General features: G+C 45.0%; 3 protein-coding genes and 1 pseudogene across 4 annotated transcripts; 3 read left to right on the top strand and 1 right to left on the bottom strand.

The window, feature by feature from the left end:
- The first annotated feature begins 14,230 nt into the window (after positions 1 to 14,230).
- Positions 14,231 to 14,791, top strand: LOC117193937 (protein maelstrom 2-like). The gene has a single exon (XM_033398601.1). It carries the CDS (start codon positions 14,231 to 14,233, stop codon positions 14,789 to 14,791), a length of 561 nt encoding a protein of 186 aa, XP_033254492.1.
- A 657-nt stretch (positions 14,792 to 15,448) lies between these two features.
- Positions 15,449 to 16,530, top strand: LOC117193518. Of its 2 annotated transcripts, XM_033398263.1 has the most exons (3): positions 15,449 to 15,658; positions 15,717 to 15,897; positions 15,954 to 16,530. In XM_033398263.1, exons 2-3 carry the CDS (start codon positions 15,763 to 15,765, stop codon positions 16,443 to 16,445), a joined length of 627 nt encoding a protein of 208 aa, XP_033254154.1. In that variant the 5' UTR covers positions 15,449 to 15,658; positions 15,717 to 15,762; the 3' UTR covers positions 16,446 to 16,530. The 2 variants fall into 2 exon arrangements, with proteins under 2 accessions (XP_033254154.1, XP_033254155.1); XM_033398264.1 differs by having other exon boundaries at positions 15,449 to 15,897.
- On the bottom strand, positions 16,520 to 17,708 carry LOC117193517 (putative nuclease HARBI1). Its single transcript, XM_033398262.1, has 2 exons — positions 17,515 to 17,708; positions 16,520 to 17,461 (listed from the first exon to the last, which is right to left on the bottom strand). The coding sequence occupies exons 1-2, from the start codon at positions 17,631 to 17,633 to the stop codon at positions 16,540 to 16,542; spliced, it is 1,041 nt and encodes a 346-aa protein (XP_033254153.1). The 5' UTR covers positions 17,634 to 17,708; the 3' UTR covers positions 16,520 to 16,539.
- A 2,767-nt stretch (positions 17,709 to 20,475) lies between these two features.
- Positions 20,476 to 22,304, top strand: LOC117193768 (annotated as a pseudogene).
- Positions 22,305 to 24,257: the final 1,953 nt, after the last annotated feature.

The following is a 24,257-nucleotide window of genomic DNA, read 5'->3' as shown; positions in this document are numbered from 1 at the left end:
ACTCCAACAATCATAATACTGACACAGTAACGTTCATTAAAATTTCACGTGCAAGCGAAGTATCGACACAAATATGTACAAGAGCAAATACACCTAACTACACACACACGGACACATACACACCTACAAGTCGTGAGGAGTCACACCCGCGAATTTTTCGAGTGCGGACGCGCCAAACAGCTGCTCTGCAAGACACAGACAAATTGCGAAAGATACCTGGAAAAAAATACCCGAAATTAGCTCAAGCTCTTGCTGACACCGCGTGCTCACCTGGGAGGATCGAGTCTCACCCCGACTGGCTTCTGATCCGGGCTGCGCGTTGCACTTCCACGGTCACCCAAAGGGGGCAGGGGCGCTGGGGCCCACCGTGAGTGCTTTGGACGGCGCTTTTCACTCGTCACTTGGAGATTCCCACCTTTTTTCATCCTTTCTCTCCTTTGGGCCGGTTCTCCCGTTCTTCTTCTTCACTCCAGGCCTCGCAGCTGATCGACTGGGGTACCAGGGCTGGATAGTGCAGGCCACTAACCAGCTGATCGACTGCAGTGTGGTGAAGGGGCACTAGGTGCCAAAGCATCCAGCCCTCGACAGAGCCCGCTGCGGAAGATAACTGCGCCCACAGCAGCTAGCTTCTGTCAGCGACCGCACCTGAGGGAAGGTACTGCCTAACTCCTAGGCGGGATCACTTGCAAACCGCACACACACCTACGCATAAGTTCCATCCCAAATTCACACGCGTGGAGGAATCCCGTGGCCGGGGCGCGGACCCTGGAGGCCCTGAGAGATGTTCCCCCGAATCCTGCTTCGCCGGTGGCACACTTGGCCGACGAAGCAAAATTCGCTACAAGCCAAGGAGCAATGGCTTTCCAAAAAGCCTCAAAGGTGGCGCGAACACCGCCACAAGCAGCTTTAGCACCGCCAATGAAGCAGAGCTCGTTGCACAGCTTTGCCAGTGGGGCCACGCAGGACGGCGGCAAGGGCACTGATACTCTGAAGAGGCCGAGGGACCCCCCTACACCATCGAGTAGCGGGAGAAAAACCCCCCCAAGCGAAGCAGGAACTGCTTACAGGACATAGACGAGATTGGCGCAATCCTGGACGACCTACTCTACCAGATGAACGAGAAGGGCCAGAGGTCGATCAACATGGCCATCAAGAAGATGGTAGCACGCATGAAGGAGTTGCAAGTGGAAGTCAAATCCCATCTGCAGGCGCCAGAGGATAAAAGGGCAGCGCCAGGAGGATGCCAGTGCCATGATCACACTGCAGGCCCAACTGGCCTCCTACCCAGGATGACCAAGCCCAGTGCGACTAAGGCGACGCAAACGGCATCAGGAGCCCACAAGAGCGAGGCAACACCCCGAACTGAGGAGAAGAGCGCGCGCGGAAGGCCCAGGCAAGGACACCAAGCTGACGCCACTCGACAAGAGGAAACCAAGATGCAGTGCGGCAAGGCGGAAGACACCAACCCTACACAGAAGTGGAGTGAGGTGAGAGGCAGGCGTGCGTAACGCAAGCAGACAGGCCGACCAGACGCAGTGCTGGTCAAATGCACCGAGGAGGCATCATACGCCGACATCCTCAAACTGGTGAAGGCAGCACCAACGCTCCAGAGCCTCAAAAACAAGGTTCAGGGCATCAGGAAGACAGCCTCGGGCGAGCTGCTTCTAAGGATGCAACAATCCTCAGACCCCGCCACCCAGGAGCTGCAGATGGCCATCCAGGCAGCGCTTGGGGATAAGGCAGCCGTGAAGGCCATGCAGGAGACAGTCGCGGTTGAGGTACTCAACATAGACGAGCTCACGACAGGCGACGAGGTATGTGAGGCCATAGCTGCAGCGATCGACGGCGACTTAACACAAGGAGCAGTGCCGTACATGCGGAAAGCATATGGCGCAACGCAGGTAGCTACGCTGAACCTTCAGCCCGCACTCGCAAAGAAGCTCCTGGAGCTCGGAAAAGTTCGAATCGGCTGGGTTGTCTGCCGCGTGCGGCAACGGATTGCGCCAACCCGCTGCTTCAAGTGCATGGCCTATGGACACACTGCAGCCAGGTGCAGATCCAAGCGGCCTGTGTCAAGCAATGCATGCTACAAATGTGGTGGGGAGGGGCACAGGCACAACCAGTGCAACAACCCGCCAATGTGCATACTATGCGCTGGCAAGCCAGGAGACGTCCGCTCAGCAGCCCACTCGGCCCTTAGCCGCAGCTGCCCTGAGTATAAGAAGGCACTAGCAAAACTGGTTGATGGTTAAGCTCCTGCAGCTCAACCTAAACCACTGCCGAGCTGCTCAGGATCTGTTGGCGCAAACAGTCCTGGAGCAGAAGATCGACATAGCGCTACTCAGCGAGCCGTACGGCAAAAAACACGAAGGAGTCTGGCAGCAAAGCTCAGACGGAGGAGCAGCAATCTGGAGCTGTGGCCCACAACCAGGCCAGCTTACCCACAGAGCATCCAGAGTGGGATATGTGAGAGCTAAGCACAGCGGCACTTTTGTCTACAGCTGCTACATAGCACCAAGGTTCACGCAGCAGGAGTATGAGGCGATCATCAGCAACATCGCTAACGACGCACGAGGCAAATCGCCGGTCCTGATAGCGGGCGACTTTAACGCCTGGGCCACGACTTGGGGCAGCGCCAAGAACACACCCCGTGGGACATCGCTCCTGGACGAGTTTGCAAGCCTGAACGTCTGTCTCCTCAACACAGGAACCACACCAACGTTCAGCAAAGCAGGGCGGGAGTCTATTATAGACCTCACCTTTGCAAGCCCAGAGCTCGCACGCCACGCGAAGTGGCAAGTGCTGAGTGCTTACACCCATAGCGACCACTTAGCCGTAATGACGGAAACCTTTGCACCCAGGAACACAACAAGGATACAGCGGGCGCTCCAGGCCGGGTACAAGGAGGAAAGCCTGAGCAGAGCCGCGCTCCTCTCGGCAGCAGAAAACCTAAGCGCCTATGCCCAAGGATCCGGTGCATATGAGAGAGATAGTCGGCACCCTATTCCCTAGACAACCACCCTTACAAGAGGAAGCTAGGGTAGAAGTAGCTAGCCTGAAAGACACCACCACCATCATCACTGCCAGAGAAGTACTGGAGGCCACGGGTAAGCTGAAGATCGGGAAAGCGGCAGGTCCAGATGGAGTCCCTAATGCAGCACTAAAATGCATAATTAGAGCCCATCCGGAAGCATTCGCCACAATGTACACCCAGTGCCTAGCGGAGCGGACAGTCCCACGAGCATGGAAACGGCATAGGCTGGTTCTGATACCCAAGCCAGGCAAAGAGCTCAACGACCCATCGTCATACCGGCCGCTGTGCATGCTGGATACCATGGGCAAGATTTTCGAGAGGATGGTATGTAACCGACTGGAGGCGGAACTGGCTGAGCGTCGCGGACTTTCCGACCTCCAATTCGGGTTCCGCAAGCAGAGGAGCACCACTGACGCCATCGAGATGGTGACAAACCTTGCCAGGGAAGCCATGGCAGGAACGCGATGGGCTGGAGGCGACAAAAAGTACTGCCTAGTATGTACACTAGACGTACGAAACGCCTTCAACTCTGCCAGCTGGAAGAGCATCCTAGAGGCCCTGACCAGGAGGGGTATATCTGAGCAAATCACACGGACTCTGCGAAGCTATTTCACGGACCGCGTCATGATCTACGACACGGAAGAAGGAGCAGAACATCACCAAATCACCGGAGGCGTCCCACAGGGCTCGGTCCTAGGGCCGATACTGTGGAACGTGATGTATGACGATATCCTGCGGCTTACATTACCGGAAGGGTGCACCCTGGTGGCTTCGCCGACGACATAGCACTGGTGACAGTGTCGAAACACGTAAGAGACGTAGAGGAGAAAACCAACGTAGCAGTCGGGATGATAGTGGCCTGGCTCGCAGCCAACGGGCTAGCATTGGCGGAGAAGAAGACGGAGGCTGTGCTAATGAGCAGCAGAAAAAAGGTCGAGCAGGCATGCGTGAGAGTCGGTAGCACGATCATCAGGACCAAGCCTGCGCTAAAGTACCTAGGGGTAATGATGGACCAGAGGCTGAACTTCAAGGCCCACCTGGAATACGCCAGCGCAAAAGCGACTGCAGCAACGGCGGCCATAAGCAGGATGATGGCCAATACAGGGGGACCACGGCAGCGTAGCAGGCAGCTCATCGCTGGGGTGGTCACCTCCATAATCTTATATGGATCAGCAGTGTGGGCACCAGCAATGATAGTTTCCACATACAGCAGAGACTGCAGAAGCGCATATCGACGCTGTGCCCTGAGGGTTACATGCTGCTTCCGGACGGTGTCTGAAGACGCCGCACTTATTGTGGCAGGCATGGTCCCACTCGATCTCCTGGCAGCTGAGCGGCAGAGCGCACTATAGCCCAGTGGCAACGGCGCTGGGACCAAGCGGCAAAAGGGAGGTGGACCAGACGTCTCCTTCCCCAGCTTAGCCCATGGCTGCGAAGAAGGCACGGCCAAATGGACCATTATTTGGGCCAACTGCTGACGGGGCATGGCTGCTTCAAGCAGTACCTGCATCGCTTTAGGCATGCTGACGACCCGTATTGCAGCTGCTGCGGGCCTGGAGTCGACGAGGATGCAGAGCACGTCTTCTTTGTATGCCCCCGCTTCTCGCAAGAACGAACGAGGCTAGGGGAGACGCTTGCAGAAGTGAGTGTGGACACCCTCACCGACCAGATGCTAGCCGATGAGCAATCTTGGAACGCGGTCGCCTACATGGCAGCAAGCGTGATCAAGGAGCTGCGCAGGCTGGAGCGAAGCCGGACAAACAAAGCCAGAAGGATGACCCCACAGCCCACACCGCGAAGTAATGCCTAGCGGCAGTCCCGCGGGAGCAGGCATAGACTTTGCGTCCAAGACGAATCCTCACCAGGGACACCGTCAACCCAAGCTGACGAGAATAAAAAGAAAGGTTCAACGGTTAACGAGGACATGGCAAATCTCCTGATCAGTGATTTGTTTGTGATGCGGGACCGCAGCCGCAAACCGTAGGAGGCATTCCACCGCAACTCGCAAGAGTTCCAATACGCGAGGGAGTGGCTTAATAAACTGACAAATATGAAGTGCGACACGGTGTCCAAGGCGCGCATGCGCAACGCAAGAAGCGCCTCAACGGGATTTTAAAGCAGATGCCCCCAGAAAACTGGTGAGGATGGACTTTTCGGACACCACGAATCATGCGTCGAGGCTATAGTTTGTCCTCGAGGCCATGAGACTGAAGACTGATGCTCCGAGTGTGGCACAGGAAGTGTGCCGATGATGCTGGCAGACCCGAAGGTTAAAAAAATTTGTGAAAAAAGTCGCAAAATGAACTAAGCGCACGTCTTTTATAGGCTGCAGAGTCGCAGTAGCCATTCTGCTGCGTCGCTGCGACTGCGCATTCGTCTTATTTACTGGCGTCAATGAAGACTTCGGCTCTGGCGTTCGGGTACTGACGCGTCATCATGAGCCAAACGCAGAGAGAACATCTTTGCATGTGTTAGTACACACAGAATATCCTCTAGTACTGGCGGTGGCGATTGACCATGCCCGAACTACTGATTTGGCTAGTTCCTACATGGGTACTTTCCGGATTATAGGGTTATATGGTAAACGAACGCCGAACCACTCAAAGAAGAGACAAAAAATGTTGCTCTGTATACTCTACAACCCACCGCGCACCAGCCACCGTACTAGTTCGGTTGGGATGCAACGTCTCACCAGTAGACGAAGAAACAAAACAAGAAACATGAGAGGAAAATGAAGAGAGCAGTTAGCTAAAAATTATGCTGTCCTGCTTTTTTCCAATTCCTTTCCCTCTCCCTTTTCTGTTTTCGGTCATTGCATTGCTGGCATGTTCTTTTGCGTTTGGAGTTTGTGCAAATCAGTGCGGCTGACCAAGCAATTATAATTAATCAATTTTAAACAGTAAGTCAAAGCAATTTAATTGAAAATGTATAGCAAACGGAATTTGCGTAGGCTTAACAAAGAAATAAAAGACAAGTATGCCGACAAACTTAATCTTGCTAGCGGAGAAACAGTGTCGTGTAGTGAAATAGAAAAAGTTGAGGGCCGCGAAATAGGATAGGAGATTGAAGATAATGAAAAACTGGAAAGTAACATTGAAATTATAAATGTAGCAAGTGAGAATAAAGTGAGCTTAAGTGAAGATTTAAAAGAGTGGTTTTTGAAGCATAGGCCAACGCGAGACTGCGGGTATTAAAAAGAAATAATTTTCAAGTCGCGCCATTTTATAAGTACACTGCGAAAAAAAAAATCCTTACAAAGCTAAAATTGACGGTGGCCTTTATCTCCATATTGACTTGAAAACTCAACTGAGTAAACTTTTTTACATTTTAAAGTTAGAAGAAAGTTTGTGCTTTGATATTAATATTGATGGTCTTCCACTTTATAAAAGCTCGAATGCACAACTTTGGCCCATCCTCATTCGATTAGTGAATGTCAAAAATGCACCCATTCTGCCCATTGGTATTTTTCTGGGAAAACCAAAACCCACCTGTTCTGAGGAATTTTTAAGCAAATATTCATGTGAATTACAGGATTTACTTCAAAACGGAGTTGAGCCAGGCAACAAACTTATTAAAATAAGTATCAGGGCCATAGTGTGTGATGCCCCTGCTAGGGCTTTCATCAGCGGCACTCCTGGCCATACATCTTCACATGGATGTTCAAAGTGTACACAAGTAGTACGAAAATTAAATGGTACTTTAACATTTAATGATTTCACAAACAGAATTTACCCCGAACAGCATTCCCAAAAATACTTGACAAAGATGACTGCACTTGAATCGGTTAACATCAAAATAGTTACCCAGATTCCCTTAGACTGTATGCATCTAATCGATTTGGGAGTCATGCGCAAATTTCTAGTTAGGATTATTACCAATAAAATTTGTGTTAAAATAGCAAAGCCTAACATTATTAATATGTCTAACAAACTTATCTCTTTGCGTAGAAATATACCTAAAGAGTTTGTTAGGAAACCAAGACCTTTAAACGAACTACTCAAATGGAAAGCTATAGAATTTAGACAATTCTTACTGTACACAGGAATTTTCGTTTTTAAAAATGAACTATCTGAGGATCAGTATTATGTCTTCCTTTTATTGCATTGCGCCTATAGGTTGTTGTGCTTCCCAAAGCTACGAGGATCTAATTTAGACATCTCCCAGGGCATGTTAGACAATTTTGTAGAAAATGTTCCTCTTGTTATTGGCGACAATAGTGTTTCTTATAATATTCCACACCAAGACAACTTCGGCAGGTGGACTACGCGTCATGTGCAGTGACGTGCAATCTTTCAGAGTACTGCAAAGACACTACAGGGATGAGGCCTGTACCACGCCATCCTATTCCTACCAGCTACAGTCTGAGAGAGGATACCGAATTTTCATTAGGGACCTGCACCACACCACCGAGAGCGAATTCGTCACTGAACTACTGGCCAGCCACGGCCACACAGCCACTTTCATTCGGGGCATGACGAGACGAGCTACCAATGAGCCCCTCAACATGTTCGTAGTTCAACTTGAACCAAAGCCAAATAACGCTGAGGCGTTGAATATTACAAATATGGGCGGCCAACGAGTCAAAGTCGAGGTGCAGAGGAACACCGGCCCAGTTGTCCAGTGCCACAGGTGTCAACGCATTGGGCACACCCACAATTACTGCCGAAATGACTTCGTGTGTGTTAAGTGCGCGGGGCAGCACTCCTCAATTGTTTGCCAAAAACCCTTGCAACATTACTTAATTACGATCTTAATTACCCTATCTTAGCATGTGCGATGTTGTGAGCAGAGCTTTTGCTCTCACACGCCGCGCTCTGAAGTCGAGCACTTGTTTTACTTGTTCATAAATTACCTGATAATTTAAAGGAAAAAATCGCAACTAGAGCCCGATGGACCGGAGTCATCATAACGTTTAACTTGGAAAAAATATTCCGAATTTTCATTTGCAAAATCACCCGCATGCATCCATCGCTGCAAGAGAGTGAGCTACCCACTACCTCTGGTAGCATTCTGCCTCAACAAAAACAAATGGATTTGTTTTAGTTTAACATATTAGTCGTTGAAGGATCTCAACCAAACTGCCATGGAGGCAATTGTTTTTTAATTTAATTTTAGGCTAACTAACTCGTTTGAAAACTATTATTATTTTTTAGTTTTAAGTTTTAAAGACCGAAATGAAGTATAATTTTTGTGTAATCTCTAAAAAGTTGTTTGTTTATATAGTTTTAAACGAAAACTAATATGTACAAAAATGGTTCTCAAAATATCGTACGTATCGATTCTTCGAAATATGGATTTTTTTTGCAGCACTAGTCCAAATATCCTGGAGGTCGTGGTGCCATTGCAAGGGATGCTGCGATCGCCAAATGCGGCAAAATTTGGCCGAAGATGAGCGCAGAGGAGCGTGAGCCATATGTGTGCCAAGCCAAAGCCGCGTCCAAGGTCCAGGTGGAAAAATGCGATCCGCGGAAAGAAGAAACACGCGAAATGCAGCGCCACATTGAACGCATAATCTCTGGGGCAAAAAGTGCACTTGATCTCCAGCAGCAGGAGTACAATATTGTTGCCTTTAACTATTTCGCCAACACTGGGAGAGTGTACGTCCCCGCTGAGTATGCCACCTGCCGTTACTCTCTCAAGGAAGGCATCAGTGCGGAGTACAGTACCCTAATTGATCCGGGGCAACTCATCTTTGGGGCAAAGCCACCAGGCCAGGCAACATTCGCGGGATACCCATAAGTTGCCCTTGCCCCCGAATGCCTTGGGCACGAAAATGGGGAAACTGTATAAGAAATTCATTGATGGATTTCCAGAGGTCTGTGAAGGAGAACCGATCATTATGTACACCACCACCGATCAAATACCGATGGTAAAGGCCTGCTTTGCCTATTTGCCAAATATATTCATACGAGTACCTACGATTCGAACACTAAACAGTTGCATATGCCTAATGAATAAATTATGAGGGTCCAAGGCGCTCTCAAGAAGGATAGTCGATTGCGAGTGGCAAAATTCCGCCATTAATGCAAAATACACAGAAAAAAGGAAATGTATCATGTAGGGGAGATCAAGTCACCAGTCGCGCCGGCGGAGGTCTGCCTTGCTAGAGTGAGAAAGATATATCGACTCAACATATTTCAAGCCCCAATGGTCGCCAGCACTACTTTGGGCCCGTGGCTTATGACCTCATGAAGATAGTGGCCAACGGCGTCTGGTGCCGATTAGAGCCCCTGATCCACCGCTACGTTCGTACCGTATGCTTCGACCAGGGCATGGATGAATACCAATATTTCAAGGCTGAGTATTTGCTCCTAATCAAAGGCTGAATTTTTAACTAAACAAATAATAATGTGGACTCCAAGAGTCCAGCAACTAGAGGCATAGCCTTTGGCAAATCGCGGGAAAGACTTTATAAATATTTTAAAATGACAAGGTACAATTTATTCAGATTCTTCCTCAGGACAGGAAGAGTGAGCCGTGAAGAGTAAAGAAAATAACAGACTATGACCGAGTTTTGTGGGTCTATGGGAGGCCCGATGAAGGTGTTCGGTAATGTTTTAATCATTTGCGCAAGTAAGCAAAACGAGGGAGCCGGGGGTTGGAAGACGGCACTCAAGACGCAACTGCCAAGGTGCGGGGGTTCTATGGTGCGGTGGTTCTAAGGTGCGGTGGTTCTATGGTGCGGAGGTTCTAAGGTGCGGAGGTTCTAGTGCGCCATGGTGCGCATGGTGCTGACTCCATGCGCACTAAGCTTAGTAGAGTAGATGTGTTCAATTAAAAAAAAAAAAAATTAAGCCGCGTGGATTCGACTGTGCTCGCCTTTTTATAGCAATCGGCAGCGCCGCCATTTGCGAAAATGACTTCAAAGCAGCGCAGTCGCGCCGCCGCAGGTCTGCCTTGCAAGAGTGAGAGAGATATATCGGCTGTCGCTGCATGTGTGTGATTTTGCGTGCGCCTGCTTCTGTGTACAAAAAAAATACGTCAGCCGACAGCGCATCCGCAGCTGTTGTCTCCCTGTCTCTCTCTCTCTGCTTTTGCAAGGTAGCAGAAAAGGGTGGGTTTTGTATTATGTATTTATGCACATATGTATATTATGTACATATGATAAATATATTATATAATCAAATTATTCATTATATTAAAAAAAAACACAGATTTTCGGTGAAAAATTATACATATGTATGTATATATCCCACATATGCATATATGACTTTTGTCAGAATTAGATTAGTTAAGCAGGGACCGTTTTTTTTATTAAATATTTAATTAATTTATATATACATATGTATATACATATATCGTGCAGGACCGTGGGATCGCAAGTGCTGGGATTTACTCGGTGTGGTCTTCTGTGGAGCGTTGCTCCAACTAATAAAAGTTTTCGCTGTTCGACGGCGTTGATGTTGGTGTGCCACACCCATACACCCGATTCGATTGCTGGTCATCGGTGGAAACCTTTGCTGTTGTGGCTTTTCAGCAACTTCAACGCACGTCCTGCGGAGGGGGGGCGTCAAAAAAAAGACCTTAATCTGCCCGTCACTTTAATAATGAGATTTATATTGAAGAGAAATTGATTGCCTCTATGGGAGTCATTAAATGGACTAAGAAATATATCCAACGACGAGAGACTTCTTTCCAAACTGGGAATCGTTAAAATATATTCCTAACAGAATTACGTTCAGGAACCTTTAATGTTGCTCTGAAACTCTGTGGCATTTCTACTGTCCTTGTAATAGGGTCACGCCAAGCTGTACTGTAACAGATTTTCTTCTGCTCTTCTTTGAAAACACATTTTCATGAATGGAATGCTTTGTTTTATTCCATTTTAGTACTAATTTCGCAAAAATATTTAAATTTTCGAAAGTATTTTAACGCGCCATCTAGCGGAGCTAAGTAACATGCTGCACTGCTTGGATAATTGTAGATGCAGTGATGCCATACTGACAAAAAAGGTACAGTTTTCAAGCAGGGAACTGCTAATAAGCAGTGCTTCGGTTAAGTTTAATTAAAATTTTTAAATGCGCCTAAGAAATGCTTTTACTTTACTCTAATAAAACGGAAATTGTTGAACATAAAAGCTATCTATTTTTATTGGAGTTTAAATATTTTAGGGTTACAAAAGAGCATATGGCATCAGCTAATGAAAGTGTAATTCGTATTTAGAGCCCGCGGGACTAGAAAATAAAACAAAAATTGAAGACTGTTCTACATTTCCACATAAGTTGGAATGGTCATTACGCCGTAGTTGTTCTTGCGGGCTGAGATCAGGATATATGTAGCATTCGTTGCCCTAATTGGTGGACAAGGAATTCTTCACCAGGCAGTAGTCCGCGCCCTTGATGGTGCCAAAGCTCACTGCCAGAACGGCTTGATCCAGACCATCCACATCGTTTATTGCTGTACATTTATTAGATGATTGTTGTTATTTAAATATGTTAGTTCAGCTAGACCTTTTTATTTCCATTGAGAATGGGCTAAAGCTGTCAGCATGACCAGGATCTGTTAGGATGTTATCACCGTAGTTATAGCAAAGCCGACTCAAAACGGCTCATGAGTTCAGATCGGTGGAAATGTCCTGTAAAGCAGAATGAAACCACACCAAACCGATCAGAAAATGTGTATCTTATGGTCAATGGAATAAGTTCACAACAGCATACGTCGCAATACATTGTTAGTTGAGACTTGTATTCAGTAAAGATTGCAATCATTAAACTGTATCTGTGTTGTGAGCCATATTTGTTTGAATTGTTATGCAAGGGGTGAAGTGAGTTCACAAACGCGAGTTGGTCCAGGGACTAGGAAATCAAAGCAATATGTCATGATTTAGAACTACAGAAAAAGCATCTTCTTTTCATAATTGTTAGAGAAACTTTTGCGCTGTGGAGATAATGTTTTTTATCCCCAAGCGGCCGACTAATTATTTCGAATTAAATAAAACTCGGCGCAGAAATAAAATTACGACATGTTCTTTAATGCGTGACATCCAAATTGCAAGTGTGGCTTGCCTGCCCTTTACATTGCCGCTCCGATCGCTAAGCGCAGCTTCGCTCGGCCGACGTCGGTAGGCAGACGCAAAGCGGAGATAGCGAAGAGCGAGCTGGCAGAGAGCGTTTAGCAGGGCAAGCAAGCGCAAAGCTTTAACAAACAAATGAGTGACTTAGACATAAGTAACAAACAAAATAAGCGGCTGAAGGCCAAGAATTAGGTGCTATTTGGCAAGCAGCTAATCGGCTGGGTTCTGCTCCGAACATTCGCTGTTTGCATTTCCTGTTTGTACCAATCCAAATTCTACGAGTACTTCGTGTAACGGCTGCGCCAAAAAGAAAAGCAATTAAACTGGATAACTGACCAGAAGGAGATCCTGACATGTATGTTAATTTCGGTCAAAATCGGCCATGAATATACCCAAAAAATCATAAAAAAATATGACAAACGCCTAAGTGACACATTAACAAATAATGGGTATCACAATAAAATATAAAATTATGGTTTTGTTCGTCATATACGAATAACGAATATTAAAGTAACGCAAATTTTGAGCTTTTTATACCCGATACTACAAAATGAGTATTGGGGTACATTAGATTTGTGGTGAAAGTCCAGAAGGAATCGTTTCCGACCCCATAAAGTATATATATGTGAAATTTAACTGCAATTATCCAAATTTAAAATGAAGGAAAAGAATAGGAAGAGGAAGTAGAGCAAATGAGTAAAATAATGAATTTATAATAAGCTAAAGATAAAAAAAAAAAACATACCTTTTAATTCCACTGCAAAGGGGTAAGGGATTTTCGTTGTGCTCTCCTAGGGCGAGTGTGAGTGCAAGTGCCAGTTTACACATACAGGTACAACAACAAAAATAAATAAATAAAAAACTCTTAATCCCTCACGAAGATATATCAGCTCAGCTGATATACTATACTATTATGTCTTCCTTTTATTGCATTGCGCCTATAGGTTGTTGTGCTTCCCAAAGCTACGAGGATCTAATTTAGACATCTCCCAGGGCATGTTAGACAATTTTGTAGAAAAGTTCCTCTTGTTTTTGATGACAATAGTGTTTCTTATAATATTCCACACCAAGACAACTTCGGCAGGTGGACTACGCGTCATGTGCAGTGACGTGCAATCTTTCAGGGTACTGCAAAGACACTACAGGGATGAGGCCTGTACCACGCCATCCTATTCCTACCAGCTACAGCCTGAGATAGGATACCGAATTTTCATTAGGGACCTGCACCACACCACCGAGACCGAATTCGTCACGGAACTACTGGCCAGCCACGGCCACACAGCCACTTTCATTCGGGGCATGACGAGACGAGCTACCAATGAGCCCCTCAACATGTTCGTAGTTCAACTTGAACCAAAGCCAAATAACGCTGAGGCGTTGAATATTACAAATATGGGCGGCCAACGAGTCAAAGTCGAGGTGCAGAGGAACACCGGCCCAGTTGTCCAGTGCCACAGGTGTCAACGCATTGGGCACACCCACAATTACTGCCGAAATGACTTCGTGTGTGTTAAGTGCGCGGGGCAGCACTCCTCAATTGTTTGCCAAAAACCCTTGCAACATTACTTAATTACGATCTTAATTACCCTATCTTAGCATGTGCGATGTTGTGAGCAGAGCTTTTGCTCTCACACGCCGCGCCCTGAAGTCGAGCACTTGTTTTATTTGTTCATAAATTACCTGATAATTTAAAGGAAAAAATCGCAACTAGAGCCCGATGGACCGGAGTCATCATAACGTTTAACTTGGAAAAAATATTCCCAATTTTCATTTGCAAAATCACCTCACCCGCATGCATCCATCGCTGCAAGAGAGTGAGCTACCCACTACCTCTGGTAGCATTCTGCCTCAACAAAAACAAATGGATTTGTTTTAGTTTAACATATTAGTCGTTGAAGGATCTCAACCAAACTGCCATGGAGGCAATTGTTTTTTAATTTAATTTTAGGCTAACTAACTCGTTTGAAAACTGTTATTATTTTTTAGTTTTAAGTTTTAAAGACCGAAATGAAGTATAATTTTGGTGTAATCTCTAAAAAGTTGTTTGTTTATATAGTTTTAAACGAAAACTAATATGTACAAAAATGGTTCTCAAAATATCGTACGTATCGATTCTTCGAAATATGGATTTTTTTTGCAGCACTAGTCCAAATATCGCCAAATGCGGCAAAATTTGGCCGAAGATGAGCGCAGAGGAGCGTGAGCCATATGTGTGCCAAGCCAAAGCCGCGTCCAAGGTCCAGGTGGAAAAATGCGATCCGCGGAAAGAAGAAACACGCGAAATGCAGCGCCACATTGAACGCATAATCTCTGGGGCAAAAAGTGCACTTGATCTCCAGCAGCAGGAGTACAATATTGTTGCCTTTAACTATTTCGCCAACACTGGGAGAGTGTACGTCCCCGCTGAGTATGCCACCTGCCGTTACTCTCTCAAGGAAGGCATCAGTGCGGAGTACAGTACCCTAATTGATCCGGGGCAACTCATCTTTGGGCAAAGCCACCAGGCCAGGCAACATTCGCGGGATACCCATAAGTTGCCCTTGCACCCGAATGCCTTGGGCACGAAAATGGGGAAACTGTATAAGAAATTCATTGATGGATTTCCAGAGGTCTGTGAAGGAGAACCGATCATTATGTACACCACCACCGATCAAATACCGATGGTAAAGGCCTGCTTTGCCTATTTGGAGTTCAAGCAACGTGACAGCTACTGCATTCCATTATTTGTATATTCGTGTGGTTAGTTATCCTTATACATAAATACATATATTTTCGAATACTTGTGTTCAACAGGTTCCAATCACACACCAATCAAGACACTAAATTTTGTGTCATAAGGCCCTTCATTTCGTAAAACTTGCAAAGTGCATCAAGAATCAATAAAAGTACCGTTAAAACGAGGGGGAACGTTGTGAGTTGCTGCGGAGACCGCAACTCTACATTAATACCCGATACTTAGTCAATACGACACGACAAAGAGTGCGTGCGAGAGAGAAAGAATATCAGTCTGAGCGTGACTTCGGGCGCTGCGTAGCCATTGCAAATTGATTTGTTTCTTTTGGCTATAAAATTCAGCAATCTGATGGATATGGTCATTCAGCCAGGCTCCGTTTTTCACTTTCACAAAAGTTTTTCGATTTACTTTTGAAATCACATAAATTGGGGCTCTCTTTTTCCCATTCCGCAAGATTTCTTCGTTTTCAAAACGAAAACATTTTCGTTGACGAAATGAAAAGTAAACGGCTTTTTATACAACAAAACGAACCCTAATTGCAAAAGGAAAAAAATAGATGACTTATTGATGCATTAACATAAACTTAATACCTATATCAGGGTAATTTAACTTGTGCTTTTTTTATAAATAATTTTATTTTAACCCAACCTCAAATTTGGTTCGGACAAAATTGGCCACAGCAACAACAAATTTCGTTTTGGTGTAAGCAGCTGACGCATTCCGATTTGGTTATCGGAACGTTGGCAAGTAATCAATTTTTGCGTATAACAGCACAAATGTGCATGTAACAGCTCAGACTGTGCTTGTAACATGCGCTTAACAGAACATCTGGGTGAGCACAGCTGTTTCCCGCCCAATTTAATTCGGACTTCAAAATGTAAGTGCAGCAAATTAATTTTTTATTTCAAAATTACCGCTTTGTTCTTTATATCCAGGGGAAAGCATAAATCATCTCTTTAAGATGAAATCCTGGTGGGTTTTATGAAAGACAACCCGGACTTGGCAAAAGGATTTGTGAAGGGCGACCGAGTTGTTGTCGATGCCAAGTGGGCAGAGCTTTGCGGCGCTCTCAATGCTGTTGGGCCGCCAATCAAGGACGCATTGGGTTGGAAAAAGGTATGTGTTGCACAACAAAAGGTAGCACACTACTATATTCAATTCTACAATTTCAGGTTTGGGCAGATTGGAAAACAAACATCCGCAAGAAGATGGCGAAAAACAAATCAGAAACTCGAGCTACAGGTGGAGGGCCCTTCGCTCAGCAATCGCTTGGGGAATTGGAGGAGGAAGTGGCCAAGCTATGTGGCCTCTACGAAATGGTGGAAGGAGTAGGTGGGCCAGCGTATGGACTTCCCCCCCGTACGACCAAGGAGGCCGACACTGGGGTTAAGTGCGTGATGGAAGACCCCATTGAGGAGGAACCCTCAGAGAAGGACGAACCCTCAGAGAAGGAGGAGCCCATGCCGAAGCGCCGTCGAACTAGACCAGCGCAGACCATGGACCTCAACGATCTCTGCGCTGCTCAGCTGGATGAAATGTCGGCAATTTCCAAGAAAATTTCGGAACATTTCGAACGAATGGAATCGTTAGAGAAGGAGAAGCTCGAGGTCCAAAAGGCGCTTGTAGACAAATTTAGCCAAATTTTGGACAAATTTGCGAAATAATTAGTTTCCTATTAGTTTTTTTGTGAAACTTAGATTTATTAGTTATAAAGAATATCGAATGACATAAAGAAGAAAACATGAAAAATTTTGCATTTTAATAAGGAATGGCCTGAGCTATTTCATCGCGTATAGATGATCCATTATTTTCAGTGTCGTCGAATTCATTTTCAGTGTCTAAAGGGTCGTCAAATCGAACATCCTCCTCGATTAAGACATTACGTCTTCTACAAATATTGTGCAGGGCACAGCATACATTTATAATTTGGCAACAAAATATTGGTGGGTAATTTAAAGTGCGTTGCAAGCAACGGAAACGGCTTTTAAGGACTCCAATGGTGCGTTCTATAATATTTCGTGCTCCAGTATGCTTTATGTTGAATCTGTGCTGATAGGTGGCTATCTCCGCGCTCCTATAAGGAGTCAGAACAAAACTCTCTAGAGCGTAGCCCGAATCAGCCAAAACAAACCCATTAATGGTCGTGGATAAATATTCCCTAGCAGGGGAGTGATTCCAAATGAAGGAGTCATGGCAGGAACCAGGGTGCGTGGCATCAATAGCAATTATCTCCATGTTGTAGTTACACACCACCATGGCATTCATGCTATAAAATCCTTTCCTATTATAGAACACGGAGTGGTTTTGTACAGGTTTTAGTATTCTGATGTGAGTTCCATCCACACAGGCACCAATTCGAGGCAATTTAAAGTTCCGATAGAAATATTCATATGATTGTTGCAATTGATGATTATTCATCTGCAACGAAATGAACTCAACACATAACAGCCTGTCCATCAACGGAATAAGTTTGTGAAGAATCTTTCCAAATGTACTGCGTCCAATGTTTATATGGTGGTCTTTGGCAACTGCCCACTGGTAGCAGCCAGTGGCGAGATATCGCATTACTGAAGCCAATTGCGTAGAGGGAGATAACTTCCTGGTAACACCTAAATGAGGTTGAACTTTCTCCAAAATCATTTTGAAAGTTTTTTTGTCGATCCGAAATGACTTCACAAATCTGAAAGCTTTACCATTAGCAATTTAATTTTCAATACGCATGCTGTTACTCACAGTTCGTCAGACATGATAAATACACAAGTGTTGCATCTAAGATGTCTAGATCTTCTTAGATCACGTAATTTCTGCAATCGTTTTGCTTCAAAACAAGCAATTGAAAAAATAAAAGGCATTTTAATCACGCTGTATTTTTACAAAGCAGCCAGGTCAGCTGTTTTTGTTTGCCAGAAACGATGAAAAAAGAAACATATCGATAAAAAAAATATGTGAAAACTGGAGCACCTTAAAACGAAAACGAAACGTTTTGGCTGAAAACGTAATCCGCAAAAGTAAATGAAAAACGGAGCCTGCCTGTATATATTTCAAATAAAATGATGAGCAAAAGGCATTTGCGTAGACTCCGTAAGAGTGAAAGGGAAGCTAACATTGCAAAGTTAGCGTTGTGCAGGAAAGATAACAGATAACAGCAAGGAAATCGATTCTCCAGCCAGCTGGCGTTTTGAGCGGCTTAAACTTTATTTTGAGTGAGGAAATTGTTCTAGCCTATAACGTAAGGGAAGAAGGCCCTTAGGAACCACAAAGAATTTTTTGCAGCTTTCCTAGGTAAAATACCATTTACACTTCTAGAGATTTAAAAAATTTTTCATATAAATTAAAAACAAATAATTAATTACAGAATGTATTTCGCCTGGCGATGAGCCCGCCGAAAACACTGTGCGGAAGGCAATGCAAAGGATGAAGAAAAGGTTTTTAAGAAGAAGTGTCTTGCCAAAAAGCAGGAGTAGGCTAAGCATCATAAATAAAAATTATTCGTTATAATGAAAGACATTGTGTTTTTATTTTTGTATTATTCCAGACTGCCAGATTGACTACTACCAATAAAAATATATATTTTTGTCGAAACATATTGCGTGTGTACTAACACATGCAAAGATGTTCTCTCTGCGCTCTCTCTCTCTCTCATGATGACGGTCACTCTGGGGTACTGGTTAGTGGTCCGACCCTCAGAAATATACCAAAATATACCGTCTCATTTTAAAACTATACCGTAAATATACTGACGAATTCAAGTTATTATTATACATATTCCTCGATTTTGATATTCCGTAGAATATTACTAGATAGATAGAACTTTCAGGCCTGCCCACATAATTTTAATCCGATTAATGAATTAATTTTCTATTTGACTGGCTTATTAAATACTTGACTTTTATTGTTTTTGGCTAAATTTTGGTTCCTTAACAACAATATAGCTTCTCGTATGATGAAAACCCGAACTTAGCCACTTAAGCCCCCTCTATTTAAATAGTTCAACTACTTGAGGTAAATGGCGGAAATATTAACGATTGTAAATTCTCCTTGTAGATTCAAGCCTTCTTTCTGCGCAAAAAACTAGTCAATTTTCATTATTTCCGGTGGAAAATTGAAATACCCCCTTGCTTATAATAGGTTAAGGATTGGAAAACCATATTGTTTCGTCGAATATTATTAGCTAGATAGCACATTTAGCCATGCCGATTAATCAATTTTTCTTAACTGGCTTATTTTATATACTGGTTTGTATTGGATCTTGTCGAAAAAAAGGTTTTAGCGAAATAGGTCAAACAAAAAAAGGTTTTAACGGGTCAAACAAACGAAAGAGGATAAACGTTTATATTGCTCAATTTAGATTCCGTTGAATAATTCTGGCTAACTAAAACCCTTAGTTCTGCCAACATAATTTTAGGCATTGGTGAAATAATTTTCTACAAGATTGGCTAGTTTTTAGTCCTTACTTTTATTGTATTTTGACTAAAACAAGATTTAAACAAAATAGTTCAACAAAAAAAAAAACAGTCGCAATGTTGCTGGTATTTTTAAGACATGTTGCGTGTAGGCCGTAGTATATGCCTTTGTATACCATATTTCATTAATTTTATATGAAGATCTTCTTTGAGCCAAACAAATCAGTGACATCATACTGGTCGTCCTCATCAAACAGAGTTTTTTCTAACTAATCTCTCTGAGAGTTTGTTCGGCTGCATCGAAATCATCTAAATCCAAATCATCGTCATCGAGTAGGGAGGATTTAAATTTTTGTTCTGGCGGCTTTGGCTTGGGCAAAATGGAAGTCATCTTCCAGATCATCGTCAAAGATATACTTTGGCAACGGTTTCGCAGGCTTTTTGGGAGGATTTTGAGCACTCAAAGACGACGGCCGTCATTAAAGATGGGCCAAGACAGATCATTCGTCGCATCATTAAGAGGAGTCTGCGTTGGAATGGGACTCAACGGATGGACTGTCATCAAGGAGATTAACAGTTTTGGGCTTGGGCTGAGGTTTTACAATCTCATTGATCTGCTTGGCCGATATGCAAAGCTGTGGGAATGGCGAGTTGGATATTGTTAGTTTAAGAATTTGCGAAACTGATGTCGGTGATCCGCGGCAGACGCTGCAGCTCCGCGGAACGACGCTCTCCGTTGACAGTGATCCGTTCCACTCCGGTCTTGTCGTCCAGCCAGTACATAAATCCCCCAAGGCGGCAATGTTAATCACCTGCGAGATGAGCATGGAAACAAGGGAGGGGATTACACATGTGTCCCCATATTCGTTGCATACTTGCTCTTTCCATAGATTCGCTAGCCATGGGCATAGTAGATCATATCGGACTGTTGGTCCAGGGCCAGCGCCGTGACTCCTTCCAGCTTGTAGGCCAGCCGCTCATTGTCATCGACTGAATGATGCGGGTAATGGCCTGATGGCTGTCAACATCTGGCATGTACGGCAATGTTACGATTTTTGTTTGTTTTGTTCGGCAATTGAGAAGGCAGTGCTTCGATAAGTCGCGACAGCTGATCGCTGGTGGTGGGAGTTTCTCAATATCGAAATAATAATCGAACGCAAAGTATCGATGCCGATAACAACTTCTGGCTCTGTTGCCAAATGGTTGGAAAAGGATCACATCTGGCAGCGCCAGACTATCGATAACATTAAGTATCAAAACTGTTAGACATATTCATTATTAAAAAAAAATTTCACCAAGTAAATTTCTGAAGGAGTGTCTGCCCCTGTTTGCAGTCATCGTGTACGAAAACAGAAGTGAGCTAATTGGCAAAACAATAGCAGCCCCACCCGCACACACCACATCACTCTACCACATAATTGTATACGACTAGGCGGAGATAAAAGTACAACAGTCCCTCCCCCCGCTCGCTACTCATTTGGGGTAAAGTTCACAAAGCCCATTGCCAACAGCGGAGCTACATACGACAGTTTTTTAGCTATCGCCATGGCCGACAAAAATAATCTTCGTAACGCTGTGATCAACGAGGCGCCTTTAGTGCCGCCGACGAGCATTGTTGGACCCGGATTTTTCCAGTGGGCCTCCGCCAGATGCAGTGCTGCGCACACCCTTCGCCGGTAATGTGCGTGCTCTACAAACCTCGCCCCACCACTTCCACTGTCGCCGTTTCAACAGACGCAATATGGATATGGCGGAGCATATGGAAACAATAGCTGCGCTGGTGGCTATGGCGGCTACAACTCGGGAGGAGGATTCGGAGGAGGATTCGGAGGAGGATATGGAGGAATGGGCCAATTTGGTAGCGGTTGGGGAGCTCCGTACAGGTCGTATGGCGGTGACTTTGGCGGAGGCTACAACAGATTTGGCGGTATGGGGGGCATTGATCCGGAACAGCGATTCATCCAGATGGCCGAGGCAAAGCTCGCGTCCAGCGTTCCAGAGTATAGAGTCCTTAGTATCGGCCATTGGAACATTGCCTCCATGCTGGACTCGACATTCTTTGCGTTAACGAGCTCATTTCGGGCCATTCTCGGCGTGGCAGCGAACTTTGGACGTCCGCGCAGCGTTTTTGCGCAGTTCTGGACGACATTTGCCATCTTCCGAGGGCTGAAATGGATCTACAGAAAGTGAGTAGCAATCGGAAAGAGATTTAACACTGGCTTTACTGAACGTACATACTTGTAGGATTCTTTTCTGGCTGCGATTATCGAATTTAGATCCTTCTTCGGAGGCCTTCAAAAAAGCCTTTGCTGAAGCTCTCAACGAAAACCATAGTCAGGTCGGAGGGGGACCACAGCCTTCATAAGCTTTATATTCACGGCTCCCTATCTGATCATGAAGCTGTTGGGCTCGGTAACGAACACAGCCCAGGAGGAAGGTACATAAACCTTATGCACATTGCACACTTGCTTTATCTAATCGCGAGCACTTTGCTCTCGCCATGTGCTATTAATCTGGCCGATAAGCCGTGAGAAATGTGATAAGTCCCGGGTATAATTCTTGTATGTTTTTGTTTCTCGCAGCCCGCAATCCATCCAAGTGGGTCGCACCGATTCACACCCAGGCTGTGTACGATTTCGCCGCTCGGAATCAGAGTGAACTCTCGCTGAGTGCCGGCCAGTCGCTCCAGGTGGCCCCCCGCGAGATCCAACAGACTCTCAATCTGCTCAATACCGCCTGGGCCTTGGCCACAACAAATGGCCAGACTTCAGGCATCATTCCCATTAGCTACGACAACTCACCGCAGCAACTACGCCAGGATCATCAGGAACAAGTTAAACCCACCCAGCCGCGACCCGAGCTGATGAATCTTTTTACAGATGCTTTTCTCGCACCGCCGTTGGATCAACAAATGAACTACGACTTCAACCTGGCGGCCCAGCAACAGGCACCCCTTGGGCCGCCCTCAACTGCAACAGCGGCACTTAAAGAGGGTTTCGCTTGAATTACCCCAGCCAGTGGCCCCCCCGTGCACAGTCCTAAAACCATAGCTCGCAAATAACTGTTGACACTTTCGGCGTGTCTGATAAAAACCTCTCATTGACGGACACATTGAGAAAATGGACTGAAAAGACCCGATTAAATCTGTTTTTTGCTCAACTCGCTCTTCGCTCAAGCAAAGACCGATTTTTTCACTTCTCTTTTGTTCCTGTTTTTCACTGAGCATCTTGTCGCGAGTGAACGAACAAAGTGTCTCTTGCGTATGTATGCGTGCTTGTACGTGTGATGCTTATGGCAACTATCAATTTTTGTGAATTCTATACTGTTTGACTATTGGAGCTTAAAATGAATCGTGAAAAGCAAAACGAAAATTTTCGTTTGCCAATTTTGCAAATAAATATACATATTACAATACAATAGCCCAAAAGATGCGGAAAACATGAATAAATAAACATATACACGAAAAAAAAACTAAAAACACTTTACTCAGACACTTTTTTGGTTCTGCTCATCTAAAGACACTTTTGCTGTGAGCGCTTGACCAAAGTGTCTTTCTAAGTTGTTATTGTGAGACACGATCGTGTGTCGGGCTCACCCGAAAACCCGAAACACATAACACAAGCGAAGAGACAAAAAGTGTTCTGCTCAGTGAGAGACCGTGTCTTCGTGGTCTTTTTCGGTTTTGTCAGTGACGAGACAGCAAAGGGAAAAAGTGTTGACCGTCGTTTGCGAGCTATGCCTAAAACATATCTTTAGTTTAAGTATGTATCTTCGGTTGACCTGTTGTATTTTAAGATAGTGTGGACGTTGACATGCAATGACTGCATCTTTCAAGAGGCGATGCAGTTACTGCACCGTCAAGTGGCCCGTGTGACACCAGCAGAAGGCTGTTACGCGCGGATCCCAGGCAAAACGCAGCCCTCCTCCCGCCCAACCGACCGAGGGGCGCTGCCGCATGACGCGCGGTGCGTAGCCGAACCAAACGCGAACATGCAAGAAAGATAGCTATTAGACTAACATTCGAGGAAAATTAGTACTAAACTTACTAAGAAACTAAGCATGCAATCAAAGTACAAATACCACTACAGTTACTAATTAATAGAAAGGTGTGTAAGGATTAATAATTTAATAAGAGGAAGAGAATTAGTGGTGGATATAATATGGTAGAGGGAATTATAATCCGAGCATAAGACCCTAAACGGTTCATGCAAGGAATAATTCGATCTACAAAGTGGAAGGAACAACGGTATAAAATTTCTAGTCAGTCTAATAGGAATCGTGAAGTTTATGCGGCTCAACAGATCAGGGCTGTCTATGTCACCCCTGATCAAGTTGTGCATAAATATCACACCAAGCATTTTTCTACGGTTAACTAAGGATGGGAGGTTTACTAATAGTAGTCTACTAGAGTAAGATGGGAGTCTTACACCCGCATCCCAGTTAAGGCCCCGCAGAGCAAAGAGTAAAAAGTTTTTCTGTACTGATTCTATACGGTCCTGGTGTACTTTGTACTGAGGGCACCATACACAGGAGCCGTATTCTAAGATCGGACGAACAAGCGAGGTATAGAGAGTCTTTGTTATATAGGGGTCGTCAAATTCCTTTGACCACCTCTTTATAAACCCAAGCACGCTCATGGCCTTATTTACCATGGTAGAAATGTGTTCGGAAAACTTTAACTTGGGGTCTAACATAACACCCAGATCATCCACCAGGGTAATTCTCTCAAGAGAACCACCAAATAGGGTGTAAGGAGCCAACAAAGGGCTAGAACGATGAAATGTCATAACTTTGCATTTCGAGGCATTAAGGTGTAACAAGTTTGCACAACACCATGACTGAAAGTTATTGAGATCGGATTGCAAGCGAGAATGAAATGAAATGTCCTTGTACTGGACACAGAGTTTAACATCATCCGCATACATAAGTACTCGAGAGTATGTTAATACTGAAGGTAAGTCATTAATAAAGAGTGTGAAGAGTAAGGGGCCTAGATGGCTGCCTTGTGGTACTCCCGAAGAAACCTTTACTGGGAAAGAGAGGGAGTTTTTGAAGAGGACTCTTTGAGACCTA

This window comes from Drosophila miranda (assembly GCF_003369915.1).
Source record: "Drosophila miranda strain MSH22 chromosome Y unlocalized genomic scaffold, D.miranda_PacBio2.1 Contig_Y2_pilon, whole genome shotgun sequence".
Classification (NCBI taxonomy): Eukaryota; Metazoa; Arthropoda; class Insecta; order Diptera; family Drosophilidae; genus Drosophila; species Drosophila miranda.
This window is presented reverse-complemented; position numbering and strand designations above follow the sequence as displayed.